Below are 14,938 nucleotides of genomic sequence, written 5' to 3'. Positions count from 1 at the left end.
AATGAAAAGAAAAATGAAATCACAGTAAAATACTTTGACATACTGACAAAATTTAAAAATTGTTCATTTAGGAGTCATACTTCTGTAGGGCACTATACTGTTGAAAAATTGAGTCAGAAAACTATAGACTTTGAATCATACAGTCACTTCAAACATAACAACAGTCAAATTATTGGAATAAATTCAAGAGATTTTTAAGTAAAGCTTGGTGGGGTAATTATCTGCAGTCTTAATCTGCAGTAGACAAACTTTTAATCATATTTGAAATGTACTTATTTGAACAGTTGTTACTTTAAACCATTGTTTCCCAGCTTAAGGTGATAACCTTCAGGTGAAATAGTAAAAAAGTATTCAACATAAAACTTTTCATTTTAACCTACATTTTTTTCAACAAGGGCAACAAATCAAGTAAAAATATATGACTAACATTAAAGGTTTTACATGAGTAAAATATCCTCTGTTGCAACATCACACTTTAAAATGCAACAAAAAAAGGCGCCACTCATTCAGCACGAGTTAAATCTTAAATGTAATTTTACATGTAAGTTAATTTTACAAGAATTGTCCACAACAACTCTATTGTTGCGGTCAGCAACAAAAGAGTTATGAGGTGTCACATGGTTTCAGAGGTGACTTGGGCCCCGGGGTCACAAAGGATGGTGCAGAGACCATCTGCCTTGCTTGCTGCACACAAAAGATCAACTCTGTTTAGGTAAACAGGGCAGAGGCAGCAGGACTAGGGCTGATTAAAACTACAGAAAAGGGTCAGCAGAAGTGCATATTACATTAGCATTTTAAAGGTCTGCTGCTGATGCACACATAATTTATGTTAAGGTTCAGGGTTGATCATTTCCATCAATTCGCAGTTAAAAGGGAAAATGTTACAGTTTGCATATTACTATGTGGCAATTTATTTTAAAATATGACAGTTACACAGATGTGTACTTTTTTGGCAGTGCAGTTTTAGAGAATATTACATTTTAAACCAATATACATCACTTACTTTCAGCAGAGATAAACAGCCATAATGTAATTTAGCTCACAGAATGAAGTATTATAGCTGTCATTCAAGAGATGAAAACCCTTTGAATATTCATGGGTAGTCTTTATCTTACAGGAAAAGTACAAATCTGGAAACAAAAATCAACTATGGTGTGTTTGGTTTTGCAAAACCAATTTAATTTAATCTTAACTTTTTCATAGTTGAAGAAATTATTTCTATTGTCACTGCAGACTTTTACTCCCAAGGAATGAACCTTTTTAAAACCTGATTTATATCTGATTTATGTGAATGTTTCTACTTCCAGATGCTGCTGCTTCATTAATCTAACTTTAGCATGACTTTTGTGTCACCCATAGCACTTTAAATAATGCAGTGGATGTGTTGAGTGAATATATGCCAGTAAAGCACTATGAAGAAAAACACAGAGAGCCAGAGTATATCCTGTATTTCAGTGCAGCACTTCTGGGAGCCTGCTAAAATCTGAAGATGAAAAAAAGCTGCTCACAAAGGATTTGATGTTTTAATGAAAGCAGTGAAAAGTACATTTTATATCAATTCAAACCCCATAACAGGTGTTATCCAGACCTGAATTCTGGCAATGCTGAAGAAATGTCTCATGACTACTATAGTACCAAGAAAAGAATCACCAGTTTCATCAAGAAAATGAAGAACTTGGTATAAATTTGCATTTACTCTTCTAAAACAAAACCTTGAATTACTTTAATGTAATTTAGGACTTCATGTTGATACATGTTACTTTTTGTCCAACAATATTTTGCCAGAAACTTCAAACTAGAATACCCTACCATATAAGGATTGCTAATAGGTTAATTTTGGGACAGTTTTTAAAACCTAGGTCTTAACTTTATCATTTTGTTTGAAAACTCAACAGTTTTTTTTCTAGACTCCACAATGGACTTTTGGTTCACTCATTTGTCAATCAAAGAAACGGAGATGATTATTTGACTGTTCACCTAGCATGATCATTATTCATCCCTTTGGTAATTGTAAAAAACAAGGGGAATAATGCATGATTTTTATTTTCTTTAAATATACAGTACATCTAAAAAGTGTGGCATGTCAATGTATTAAGGTTTATGAAAGAACAAACAGCATGAAGATCAAAAACACTGAAAAGGTCAGCTGTGTTGAAACTTAAAGCATAGTTATGTTGAAAAACCAATTTCCCAAGATTTAAATAACTCACAAATATTGATCAGTTCATCATACAGAAATTGAAAGAATATGGCAAGCCTACAAGCCTACCAACACATAGTTGTTAATCTAAGCAATTAACCAGCAGCTACAAGACTCCATAAAACTCTGGATGAGTTGCAGAGATCCACCAATCAAGTGGGAAATTTTGCTGACTGGATAACTATTTGTTTGTCACTCCTAAAACTGGGACCATCATGTTTTGGAGATTCTTTGAAGATGCTTTTGCTCAACAGGGACAGAGTTGATGGAAGATGGATGCAGATGAGCACAGAGTAATGCTATCAGAAAAGCTTGAAGAGGCAGAAATTTAGATGAGACCAGAGAGAAAGTTCAATTTCCATCTGAACACGATACTTGACATATAGGAAACAAGGATTTATTGCAACTGCTATTGCCATTTCAACATTTACAACATATCCTTGAATGATGATCTAACATTTGTAACCCTGGAAAGTACTTCAGTCTAAATCATTCCATTGTGACTCTGGCTGTACTTCCTGTCTTTCTCATTTGTTCTCCAATTACTCTGTGACCTTTAGCATATTTTGTGCTTTAATTTCTGTCAGATGACAGCATATGCTGCAAAGAGGCATGATCCAACAAGCTACATATGGCATGCAAAATATCAACTCGTGACCCTATTAATTATATTAATTATCAATTATGGCATTCCAAAAAGTTATTTGTAATATCAATATTTTGAAGACAGATGTGATGATTCAGCTTCAGGATTGTTTGCATCTAGAAATATATGTTAGACCTTGGGGAATGTTTAAAACCATGCATCTTCACTTGGTGTTGATTTATAACTTTAAATTTCAATAAAAAGCATTTGCTTGGTTTACATATTTTTTTGCACTACAAATAGATTCAAATTATTTATCTGCATTTTAGAAGACAGTTTGGCTTAGGCCATTAAAGTAGTTTTGTTTCCTGTTGCATTTTGTAGATATCAACCGTGGCACATTTAGCTGAGTTGGTTCCTGATTTGCTTTCACACCAGGTTTTATCACCTAATTAGCAAACCTGAACCACATCAGCAATTATAGTCCTTGGTATAAACACCCCTCTAGCGTTTTGCTTTCTGCATTAATTTCCTTCAAATCTGCAGTTAAATAGCAAGATTACACCAGACTTTGTAAAAAATGAAGAACAAAAAGATTTATACATATATATAAATGCATCTATAAAAATTAAACCAATATTTAGTTTGAATATTGCCATGTTCTGAGGTATTATAGGAGCTATCAAAAATTGTAATCTAAAGCATTGCATAGCAAAGAAACATACATGTTCCTATTTGCCATTTTAATTGGGAAACAGACATGCTAGATTCCTGATCAATCATGGCGAACCTCTTTAAGAGACAGAACTGGAGCTGTGACTGAAGTGGATTTTCCTGGGATCTGTAGGGGAAGCAGCAGGAACAGGAGGCGGGGAGGGGATCACATGGGAAGCAGTCAGGCTGCTGTCACATGGTTTGTGTTTGTAAGTTCAGTTAAAGCGGAGGAGGAGTTTGCACAGAACTTTGAGAAAGAGGAACAACTGCAGCATTTTTCATGTGGCCTTTCAACAAGTTGAAACACTGAACGATAAAGTGCGGAGGTGCTGCTTTTGATTAAAAAAAACTCACCATTATTATGGAAATCCCTGCAATAAACTTAAAGGTGAGTTTGTCAATTGTTGTCAATGTCTTATTTTATAAAAAAAAGGTTGTTTGGACTAGTTTTAAGCAATGACTAACGTTAAATTTCATGTGTCACAGTTCTCGTAATTCCACTGTGTGGCAACCAAATTCCCCTGATTAAGAAACACAGAGCCAGGGATTTTAAGACAAACAAGAATCATGTTGAGGATAAATGCATTGTAGATTCTCAGTTGGCAAATATGTAGTCAATTTTGACACTTTCTTGTGTATAGCATTGGCACAAGTCATAACAGAAAAAGACTATGACAAAAATAAAGCTTTCAAGATCAGAAATTCTAATCTCATCTTTTTTTTCTTATTCTGTCCAAGATGATTAAACATGTGAAAACAATATCTTTGAACCCATTCAGATACAACTGATCACACACTTCCTATTTAGTTGTGGAATTTCCTGCTTATCGTAGCTGAAAAAAGCCTTCATGTAATTTTTCTTTTTTTCTCAATTAATGTGTTGTTTTCTTCCTTATTAAATATTTTTGAAATAACCCGAATGCCTATAAAAGGGGAAAATCTTTAGGCTGTTCTTTTCTGTTCCAGGCGATAGTGCTGGCACACTGGTTGCTCACTGTGTGGTGAGTGTGAGTTCTTGTTTTTTTTTTTTTTTTTGTCATACATCTGAGGAATTTCTCTCGTCTGAACACACATATACACACTTTCTCTCTTGTCTTAGCCTAACTCTTACACATACCACACTTATTTGTGTATAAATAACTCCTGGAAAGTATGTCAAGTGAGAATCTTTTGTGAATTATATATTTTAAAAATAGCCTATTGTTTCAGGGGCAGCATGAGCTACCTTCCCTCATCTTATGCATGGGGGAACTTCAGTGTTTTAGCAGTTGGAGTGTGGGCGATTGCACAGAGGGACTCCATTGATGCTGTTCTCATGGTGACTTTTTTTTCTTCTTCTAAAAGTTGTCTTACTATCATGTGACACATGCAGAAGTCTAACAATAGACCCTGCATATCCAAACTAACCGGTGGATGCTCAGGGGTTCTATGAATATCTCTTTGAAAAAATATCCTTCCCTTCTCTTTGAATGTCTGATCATTTCCAATTCAGTACAACTCAAGGAGAAAATATTCTTAGGTTTTCTTTTTAAATGTATAAGTCGTAACTCTGTCCTCATACCTTATGTTGCCTCTTCACAGTATATGCTTTCTCTGGTGTTTTTTGTTGACAGTTATGTAACAAAAAAGACAAAGAATTCATAGATTTTTAATTTAAAGCAGTGAGGACATGATTAGATGTTTCCTTTTCCCAAACAAAATTATCCTCTGGTCTCTGGGGAACTAGAACAAATGTAGCATTTATTCTACAAACTTAGCTGCATTAGTTTAAGTAAAAGTTCAAGCAGAAGATATTTATTTTCTAACAAAGGGAACATTTTCCCATTATTTTACCTGAGCTGTTCAAAGCAAAAATTACTTTCTCTGTGAATGAATCAGAAATAAATTCTGAAATGTGACAATCTCATTGATCAAAGCTACATTCAAAGTCTGTCTCTATTAGGTTTTTGGTTACTAAAACCAAGAAAGACTTTCTATCTTCTTGATGTGTATTTGCTGCTTGATAAACTTATTTTTATTTATTCACAAAGACTTGGAAAGTAGAGCATGCAACCCCAGTTTTAAAGTTCTACAGAGAGTACACCGACTCTCTATAGCTCAGAGAATAGACATTAAGATGCTTCTGTTAGTTTACAAATTACTGAACCGCTTAGCACCAAAACACATTAAAGATCTGTTATTGTATCAACCTTCCACACCACTCAGGTCTTTTGGTTCTGTTCTGCATCCCCAGAACAAAACCAAACATGCAGAAGTTGCATTCACTTCCTATGTTCCACTAATCTGGAAACTGAAAATCAGTCAAAACACAAGTACCTTTAAAGCAAGGCGAAAACCCCAAACTGTTTAAATCTGCCTTTGATTTAAAATAACTTGAACATTGATCAGCAAATTTGATGTATTTTTGTACAAAATATAATTAAATTTAGTGTTTTTTGCTTGTTTCATAATTGGTTTGTATTATGCTTTTATGGATTAAAGCATTTTGAACTGCTTGGTTGCTTAAATGTGCTTAACTGAAGTTATATATAGTTTTTAATTTTAAAAAAATCCAAAAGCAAATTAACACAAATATATTATACCATTTTGAAGATGTATTATGCCAATTTGATTACTAGTACACTTGAGAGAGAAGCAACACTTATACACCAAATATTTTTAGAAAAATAATTTCTAAAATTTTTGTTTTCTAAACTGATTCAAATCTGTAAATATTATTTCTGAGGATCCTGATGAAATTAGTTTTGTGGCCTAATTTTGATTCTAACCTCTGTTATTCTGGGAAGAAAAAAGTTAGGATGAATTTGCAATTTCAGAACCAAATAGCTCAATCATCTTTAAACACCAGGCTCGCCACAAAAAAGAATTGAGCACCTGACTGTTGTCCGAAATGTAACTCTAGTCTCAATCATAACTGGACTGCTCATGTTGTTCCCACACTCCTGTATCTTGGCTTGACGGATCAGAACATCCGTTCTTTGTGTTTTCAGTTATTTTGAGAACTTTTGAAGAGCTACTCCATTAACCTGTTCTGTTCTCTTTTTTTCATCCTGTTATTATAGTTTCTTATGGGAATGGCTGTCACCATACTGACCGACATTGTCCATTTTGGGATCATTTATCCACAGTATCCGCTTGTGGCCGCAGCGAGCTTTTCCGCAGGCATGGCTATCCTCAACCTGCTGCTTAAACCTGTTTCTTGTTTCTTTGTCTACCAAATGTACCGTGAACGAGGAGGAGATTACAACATCAACTTTGGTAAGAACCAAAGTTAAATATGCTGACTGAATGAGCTTGCAGACTTTTGAGAATGGAAAAATGAGAAACCATTTGACAGTAACTGAATTTTAAATTCTTCTAAACATATTTGTAGTTTTGTATTGGTTCAAATTTTAAACAACTCCAACTCTTCTAATACCATTTTATCTTTTTATTCATCATTTTACCTTTTATTTTATTCATTTACTTTTGCTCTGTTCAACAGCTCTTTCTGGTAAAACTTTGTTTCAAACGACCAGTAAATGAGTCCGCATCTTACTTATTAGTAACAGTCGCATGACCTTTTTTCTTTGCACTGAGATAGCCGAGCTGCAGCTCGACTCGGCCAAAAGCCCCCTCCCCACGAGTTGCTCATAAATCTGAGTCACTTTGAACATGGGATTGTACTTCATGGACAAACATGCTAACGCCATCACAGAGGGTGAAATGAACTATCTACTATAATCTGAACAGAAATAGCTCAGTCCTGATTCACAGAAAAAGATTTGTCATTATGAGTGTTGAGTTAATTGGTTTTCTTTTTTTCTGACAAAGAAACGGATGAGTAACTGCCTAGTGAGACAAAAGATACATCTTTCTAATCCATTACTTGGAGCCATTGATTTGTTAGCCCAAACCATTTAGCTGTGAGCTGTTTTATTTTAAAACAGCAAGTCATGATGGGTATGGACATCCTTGGAAATAGTTATCTTTTCACATATCTCTAGTAGTTTTATTTATTGATAAAAACATTTAATCTTTCCTGACTGGAGTGCTTTCATGCTTTCCATTATGAGAAGTATAAGGAAAAAATGGTAATAAAAGAACAAACCAGGAGGTCGGGGTTGTGGCGCTAATTGTTTTTCAGTGCAACTCAAAACGGCAGTTGATGAAACATATCTCTTTGCTCCGGGAGAGATAATTGAATATTGATGAATCTGGTCTCTTCATGGTTTTACTTTGCACAGCAGGGAACACTCATTAGACTTTGTTGTGACTGATGAAAGCAGCTAATGTTACTCTCTGACTGTGAGTAGTTTAATTGCTGTCTGATTGCATTGCGGGCTTTACACTACTGACCGTGATGGAAACCAGACAATGGGGTGATGGGAAATGGATCGCTGAATTGGGCTGTCGGCGATCTCTGAATTTTGATTGCACATTAAGTTCATCTTTTTATTTCTTAATAAATTCAAAAAATTTGAACTGTCGCTAATTTGGTCTCAAACTGACGATCCAATAAAAGTGTCCATTTTCTTCTCTAACCAAAAATATAAGGACTGTGTAGGCAAGTGGGGTGGCAGTTTATGAGGAAAGTATAAAGCAGCTTTATCCATTCCGTGCTAAAGTGTATTTCAGCAAGATAATGAATGTGTCATTAGTGTGTGAATGCTTTTATGAGCGAAAATTAGCTCTGTGTTTACAGCCTAAAACTGCTGCAAGATGTTATTACAGTGATTCATAGGGTAAAGTGCTTTGAATGGTTTAAAAAGTCCCTGTACCAAAACAGTATTGTTAAACTTTTGAAAGTGAGAATTTTTTAAAAGTTGATTCCATTTGCATAACCAGTCGTGATAAGTTTTTAGGTTCCTGCTTTTTTCTTCATTTTGTATAAATACATAAACGAGATTAAAAAGGTATTCTCAAGAGCACATTTTGTTGAGAATACCTTTTTAACAAAGTAGGGTTGTTGGAAACCCTACTTTGTTAGGGTTCCCAACAAAGTAGCTTGTACACTAAATGCTTTTGCTGCTCAGATACAATTAAAAAATAATTGTTATAAATTTCAGGGTAATCTTTACATTGTGATTATGAAACAGATTGTTGTTAATGTTTCCCATCAGAGAGAGGAGCCAGCACAAAATCAGAGCAAAAATATCTAATGTTGCTTGCAGGGGGAAAAGATTGTAAGCTGCTCACAGTCTTGAAAAGAACTGATTTGATTTGTGTTATACAAACTGAGAAGCTACAGAAAATGAATTGTTTTTCTGTTGTGTGAGGTGTTGAATCTTCTGTATTCTTAAATTATATTTTATGCCATATTGGCAGTATACACTTACAGTACGTCATAATTCAAATTATTTAATTTGCCCTGTCAGTTTATATTTTGCTTTTAACTCACAATAACAATGAATAATTGTAACAATTATTCATTGTTATTGTGACCATTATTATTAATAATATGGTGTGCTGCTAAATTTATCAGCAAAATAACACTGTAGAGTTGTATCATCACTACAATAGTATTCAGCATAAACTTGTCTGCTGAGGGATGTGTTTTTATTGCACATTGATTTTTCTAAAGGCATATGTCTGGACTTCATGTCATTCAGTTCAGTACCCTTATCCTTACAGGGGAGCTGTGGTAATATTACATGTCTTCATTTGTCTTTGGATTGTACTGCTGTGAAAGGTCTTCATTTTGAAATGTGTTATCTATCAGGTGCCAACACTGCCAGGTTTTGTTACCTGTGGAGAAATAAGGGCCTGAGTTAAGATCTTAGCTGGATTTTTTTTTTTCTGTCAAGTTTGTATGTTCTCCCTGCATGTGCATCCCTGCAGGTACTTCGGTTTTCTCCCAGTAATATGTTAGTTTTCTCCCTCTAGTTGGTAGATGTGTGTCTGTGTGTTTGTCTGCCCTGCATAGCTTTACATTGCCCTCTGATGGACTGGTGACCTGTCCAGTGTGTATGCCCCACCTCTAAACCAATAACTAGTGGAGTTGGGCACCAGACCTCCTGTGACCCTCCAAGGATTAAATGTCTAGAGAGGCTGGATGGATGTTTTGATATATTTTTTTCTCTTACCAAGTTTTGATGCGATAATGAGCCTGGTGTTCCTTGATCATTCTGTAGCCAGCATGTTTTTAGCAAAGGCACTTGTTGTACAGCATTTAAGGCACTAGAAACAGCAGGTTGGCTCCAGACAGATTAGAATGGGTTTTCTAGGTTTTGAATTCTCTAGAAAAACATTTTGTGATGTTATACTTCTGTCTCTAAGATTTTAAGAGCCCAATGACTTGTTTGCTTTGATAGTATATTTAGTGTCCTGCTCTGATTCTTTAGTCAGAAACTCACTGTGAAATAAAATGAAGAATTTAAAAACCATGAAAAACTGGTGGCGTTTTCTCACATACACCAACATTATAAATGCATTTTTATATTAAGTGGGAAGAGACTCCGTCCTTGATTTTTTTATTTTTTTTATTTTATTTTTTCCCATAAGGAATTTGAAGATTTATTAACTCGCACTTCAAGACAGACCACCACTTTAAGTCAATTTATCTTTAATGAACTGAAATACAGGGAAGCTTTATGTGCATCTACTTCCAAGAACCCATTTATTATAAATTAACCTAATCTTCTATGTTGTCCTTCTCATGCATATTGTCTTTGCAGTACATTGAAGCTCAGATTTTTATTTTTACCAGTATTTCCAATTGGCAAACACACTCAAATGTTTTTTTTTATCTCTAGGAAAAAAAGTCAAAAAAGCAAAAAGTAACCTCTCTGTTAAAACATGCATTCTTTTTCAAATATCAATGACTAAAATCAGTAAAATCTTACATTTAGCTTTGTAAATTTAATTCCTTCAGGTGTATTTTGGAGTTTGTCAGCTTGAATCTAGCTGTTTTGTTTTCTTGCATGTTATTTGTTTCTCTGCCACACCAGTTTGTTTTTAGCATGTTTTCATCATTTATGTCTTCTCTCACATCTTTTTGCCGCTGATTTCTTCTCTCTCAGACTTAGAGACCTCTGTGGACAGTCGGTGCACTACGGACAGTGCAGACAGTGCCTTTTTTGGCCGCCGCTACTGAGCCCTGGCTTCTTCCTTTTCTACCATTTCTCTTTCCAAATCATCCTATTCCATATCCTTTCACCCAAGAAGTAAGATAACTAATAGACTGACAGGACAGAAGAGACTTTATATTTCCAAAAATTGTTTTATATTTTTTTCACAACAATTTTGTGAGACTCTTTGCAATATATGTAAAAATGTTTTGTCTTTTCTCACCTGCTCAAGGACACAAAAGAAAAGTACAAAGTTTTTCTTTTGTTTAACTTGTTGCATTTCTTTTGAATTTCTGTACTGCTACTTGGACTCTTTGTGCTTAACTATGCAGTCATGTATTTCTGTGAGTCTAGTCTGGTAAATGTCATCATCAGTAGCTCCTCATTAACATCCCATACTTGCATGCCTTGTGGTTTGCATGCTGTATTTTTCTTTTTTTTTTTTATTGTTGTTCATCGTGTATTCAAGTTTGCATGTTATGCATCTTTTATCTGAAATTCCAGTGTCCAGATGCCTTATTTATCTCTGCATACTTTGTGTATTTAAATTAGTGCACCATGATGTTGCACTTTCCAAAATGGGACAGAATTAAAGTTAGCAGAGGTCTAATTTATATATAAAAATATTTTATTCACATGAGATGTATTTCCAGTCTTCTTATTCTATACTATTCCTCTGAAATTTTAAAAAAAAACTTCTTATTTAAATGTGCAAGTTTGTCACGATTAGTCTTGCTTACATATGGTTATACAGCCTTTTGAACTTCTACAGAAACATCATTGGTATTCTGGCCATGGTGGAGCTAACGCTTTTGGTTGCAAAGCGTCACATAAAATCATGTGCCTTTCCAGAAGTCACTGTAAAGCATGTTAACATCTGATATAAAGAACCTGTGAAGCTGTTTCCACTGAAAACCAAATTAAATGACTTGCTAGAGACACATTGCTACAATACAAAATCACAGGCCAGAGCTTGTTGAAGTGGTTACCTTTCTCAAAATAACCGCAGTACACACATTTTATCAAACAGTTCTGAAAGGAGGGATAACCTGAGAAATTTGATGAATCTGTGCCTGACTAACATTCCTACAACAGCTTGGTTTTTCAGGATAATGAGAAAAAAAATATGTAAAATAAATATTCTGGGTGTTCATAAAGCTGTATGGCTTCAAGGTGTGATTAAAAATGTTGCATTTCACAATGTAAGTTGGTGTTAAATGTTTCTGATGTTTCTCTGCAGGTTTTCCTTCTGTATCCCGAAATAGAGATGCCTATCAGTCCATCGACCAGCAGGATGAATCTTCAAGTCCAACAAATTCCTTCAACCAGGCTAAAGACACCAAACCAGGAGTCCGCACTTACTGAGAAAAGTACATAATTAAAAATGTAGTCTGTTTTTGTTTCTCACTTTTTATATGCAGAGTTGTAAAGTCCTTTAAAATCAATTTAAAATAGCATTGCAGGGTCACTCAGCTAAGCCAATTGAAATAATCTGGGTTGTATAGTGAAATGTGCCAGTTACATTTTAAGTTGAGGTTCTGAAAGATTTCTGCTTCAGTGCCATAGAAGAATATAATCAGATGACAAGCCATGGTTTACAGTACTGCCTAGAAACAGGTCTCTGATTCTTTTAGCAGAGCAGTGTTGGATAAATAAGTAAGTTTTTGACCTGCAGTCAAAACTTTTCTGAAGCTTGAAAACATGTTAAAAACAAAAAATATATAGTTTTACAGACACTGTTTTGGCTTTTTAAAAAAATGTACATTCAAGACTTGATACCCAATACTGAATTGAAATAAGTTTTCATATAGATGAGTAAGATATTAGTATATTCACAGATGAGTACAGTTTTGTGTATGTTTAGTTAATAAGAAAACACACCATTATGTCTACTGTAAAAATGACAAAATATCGTTGGTATGATGGTTCTAACACAATTATTCATTTTAAACACCAAGCTGACTCGGTAACAGTCTCGTTGATCTTTCACTTATTCCCTTAAAAGTGAAGGGTTTCTAACCTGCTTTCAAAATATTGTCATGAAACGACGCTTCATCTTAGAATACCAAATACTTGCAGACCACATACTGTGGGGTATCTCATACATCCTGATGGGTTATGTGAATTTCCCCACAAATAATAAATGCTGTCATATAGACTCATGCTCAAGGAAAAAAAAAATCTCATTAAAAGAGTGTTTTATGCACCGTGGATTGCTTTTTTTCAGTTTTCATATCTGTCAGAGGTTTTCCGGTTGTAAACCTGACGTATGCCTCAGAATGGGGACGTTGTAACTCTGCTGATCATGTTTTAGGTGTGTGAAACTGTCAGTCCTCAGCTAAACTGGGTCAAACCTTTTTAACATATTTGTATACAATAACTGCAGTATGTGTGAACATACATTTTATCACAACATTTCAACCATATTTAAGCACACAAATATTCAACTCACTTGTCTACTTCTACATGCAGTTTTTACCCCATGAAGTGCTGTGAAACTTTTTTTACAATTTCTTCTGTTTTACCTGTCACCTCTACATGTTTTCAATCATGAAACATTATGTGAAATAAAGTCATGTAATGATAGGCAATGACCTCAACTGAGGTCAGATGACTGCAGCACATTCTTGGTTATTTTTATGCTGCATCAGTGAGTAACTGATGAACCCTTGGAGTAACTTTAGTAGAGCAGTCACGAGGGAAAAGTTCAACACTCTTCCTGTTTTCTCAATTTGTAGATCATTGCTTTTGATGTGGTTTGCTTCGTGAAACCTTAAAAATGGTTTTACTACCAGACAGATGGATGTCAGCAATATTGTTTGAAATCTTTAGGCCTACTTCAGGTTTTTATACAATTTGAACCACGTTTATTTGGATACTATTTTCCTTAAATGGAATTATATAATATTCAAGTGATGCTATGAGAGAAAAACAGAAGAAATCTTTAAGGCACTAGTGCATTTTACAACACGGCAATGTTTAGTCTGCAATTTACAGAGCAATCTGAACAAAATGTACCTGCTGGATTCTTTAACATTTTTGTTCTGTAACACAATGTTAATTTATTGCACCATGATTGTTTTTTATCTGTATCTGTGCTCTGACTGAATATTTTACTTAATATTGATCATATTGTTTTTGTTAGTTTATTTTGATTTCTCAAAATAAAACAATTTAGCCGTTTTCATTTAAAAGATAAATAACAAAGTGCGATATGTATTGTTTCAAATGAATTTTCAGCTGCTGTGATTTAGATCTCGGTTTGGAGTTTAGTCACAGTTGGCATTTTCTGACTGAAGCGAGTTACATCTTGGCAAATGCTTGACTCATTTTTTTTTTCCTTTGTCGCATTTCTGTTTCCTCTCACTCTGCTGCTCTCAGAAACCTTTTTGTTGTTTGCCTTTTTATTTATACTGCCAGACAGCACATTTATCGGTGTGTTTTTGTTGTGGTAAATGTTTTTCACACTCTTTTGTGTCTCCTACGAGAACTAGAACACCTTCACTCTGAAGTCATTTTCTTTTCAAAGCTATTCTGAAGCTCACACAGCTGGCATAGAAATAGTGGTGATACTGAAGGGAATTATAAGAAGCATGAATTTATTGTTCACAGAATTTGAATGTGAAAATTTGACCAATGATGTAACTTCACATTCATCACACCTCTAAAAAAAAAGTAAGAATTCCTCAATGGATTACAAGATTCAGTGTCCGTCGACTGTAACGCTACCCTAAAGATTTTTCTTCTTGATTTTCTGCATTAGGTTTAGAAACTCTCTGGGTTTATGGGTAAGAATATTGTCACCTGTTTGTAAATTGCTCTGCATTGTAGGCCTCTTGGGAAAGCTTGAATGGAGGACAAGGTATTGAGTGCCAGTCCTCAAAAGCTCTATAAGTAACAAATGTGCGCTTTGTTCTCCTTGTGTTTTACACTTTCTAACTCACCTGCATAAGAGTAAAGCTACAAAATGTCCTCAAAAATGTGGGAAAGGAAAAAAGGAGTTTAGTCTCGCTTAGCTTAGCTGCTTTAATAACAGCCTTCAGTCTTCATCTAAAATTGACTCTGGTATCCATTATGTACCTCTTCACTGTAGTTCATATGTTTTATGGTTTGAATCAGGTGAGGTGAAACTGGATTATTGTAAAACATACATTTTTCATTATTTATTTTATGGAGATGTAACTAATATTCCCATCATAGCCAGAATATTCTACAAGCATCAATAAATGTAACAGTAGATGGAACAGCTTTTACTGGATGTTTAATCTGATGCTATCAGAAGCCGAGTTCCACGATTACAATTACCTGTAAAGCAATTATTACTATCTTTCTTTTGAAACAACTACAATGCAGGAGGCCATTTGAGTTCCTCTCTTCTCTATTGTGTAA

The 14,938-nt window shown here is 34.6% G+C and overlaps 1 protein-coding gene across 3 annotated transcripts; it reads left to right on the top strand.

Annotated features, from left to right (window-relative positions):
- Positions 1 to 3,592: 3,592 nt before the first annotated feature.
- On the top strand, positions 3,593 to 13,782 carry agtrap (angiotensin II receptor-associated protein). 3 transcript variants are annotated; one of them, XR_003593583.1, is made up of 6 exons: positions 3,593 to 3,888; positions 4,467 to 4,501; positions 4,710 to 4,818; positions 6,563 to 6,758; positions 10,502 to 10,645; positions 11,790 to 11,913. XR_003593583.1 is itself a non-coding variant. In XM_028002569.1 (5 exons), the coding sequence occupies exons 1-5, from the start codon at positions 3,862 to 3,864 to the stop codon at positions 11,912 to 11,914; spliced, it is 492 nt and encodes a 163-aa protein (XP_027858370.1). In that variant the 5' UTR covers positions 3,620 to 3,861; the 3' UTR covers positions 11,915 to 13,782. The 3 variants fall into 3 exon arrangements, 2 of the variants coding, with proteins under 2 accessions (XP_027858370.1, XP_027858371.1); XM_028002569.1 differs by lacking the exon at positions 10,502 to 10,645 and having other exon boundaries at positions 3,620 to 3,888; positions 11,790 to 13,782; XM_028002570.1 differs by lacking the exons at positions 3,593 to 3,888; positions 10,502 to 10,645 and having other exon boundaries at positions 4,467 to 4,507; positions 11,790 to 13,782.
- The last annotated feature ends 1,156 nt before the right edge of the window (positions 13,783 to 14,938 follow it).

The sequence above is a fragment of the Xiphophorus couchianus genome, chromosome 20 (assembly GCF_001444195.1).
Source record: "Xiphophorus couchianus chromosome 20, X_couchianus-1.0, whole genome shotgun sequence".
Classification (NCBI taxonomy): Eukaryota; Metazoa; Chordata; class Actinopteri; order Cyprinodontiformes; family Poeciliidae; genus Xiphophorus; species Xiphophorus couchianus.
Note: the sequence above shows the minus strand (reverse complement) of the source record. Positions and strands in the feature narration are given on the sequence as shown.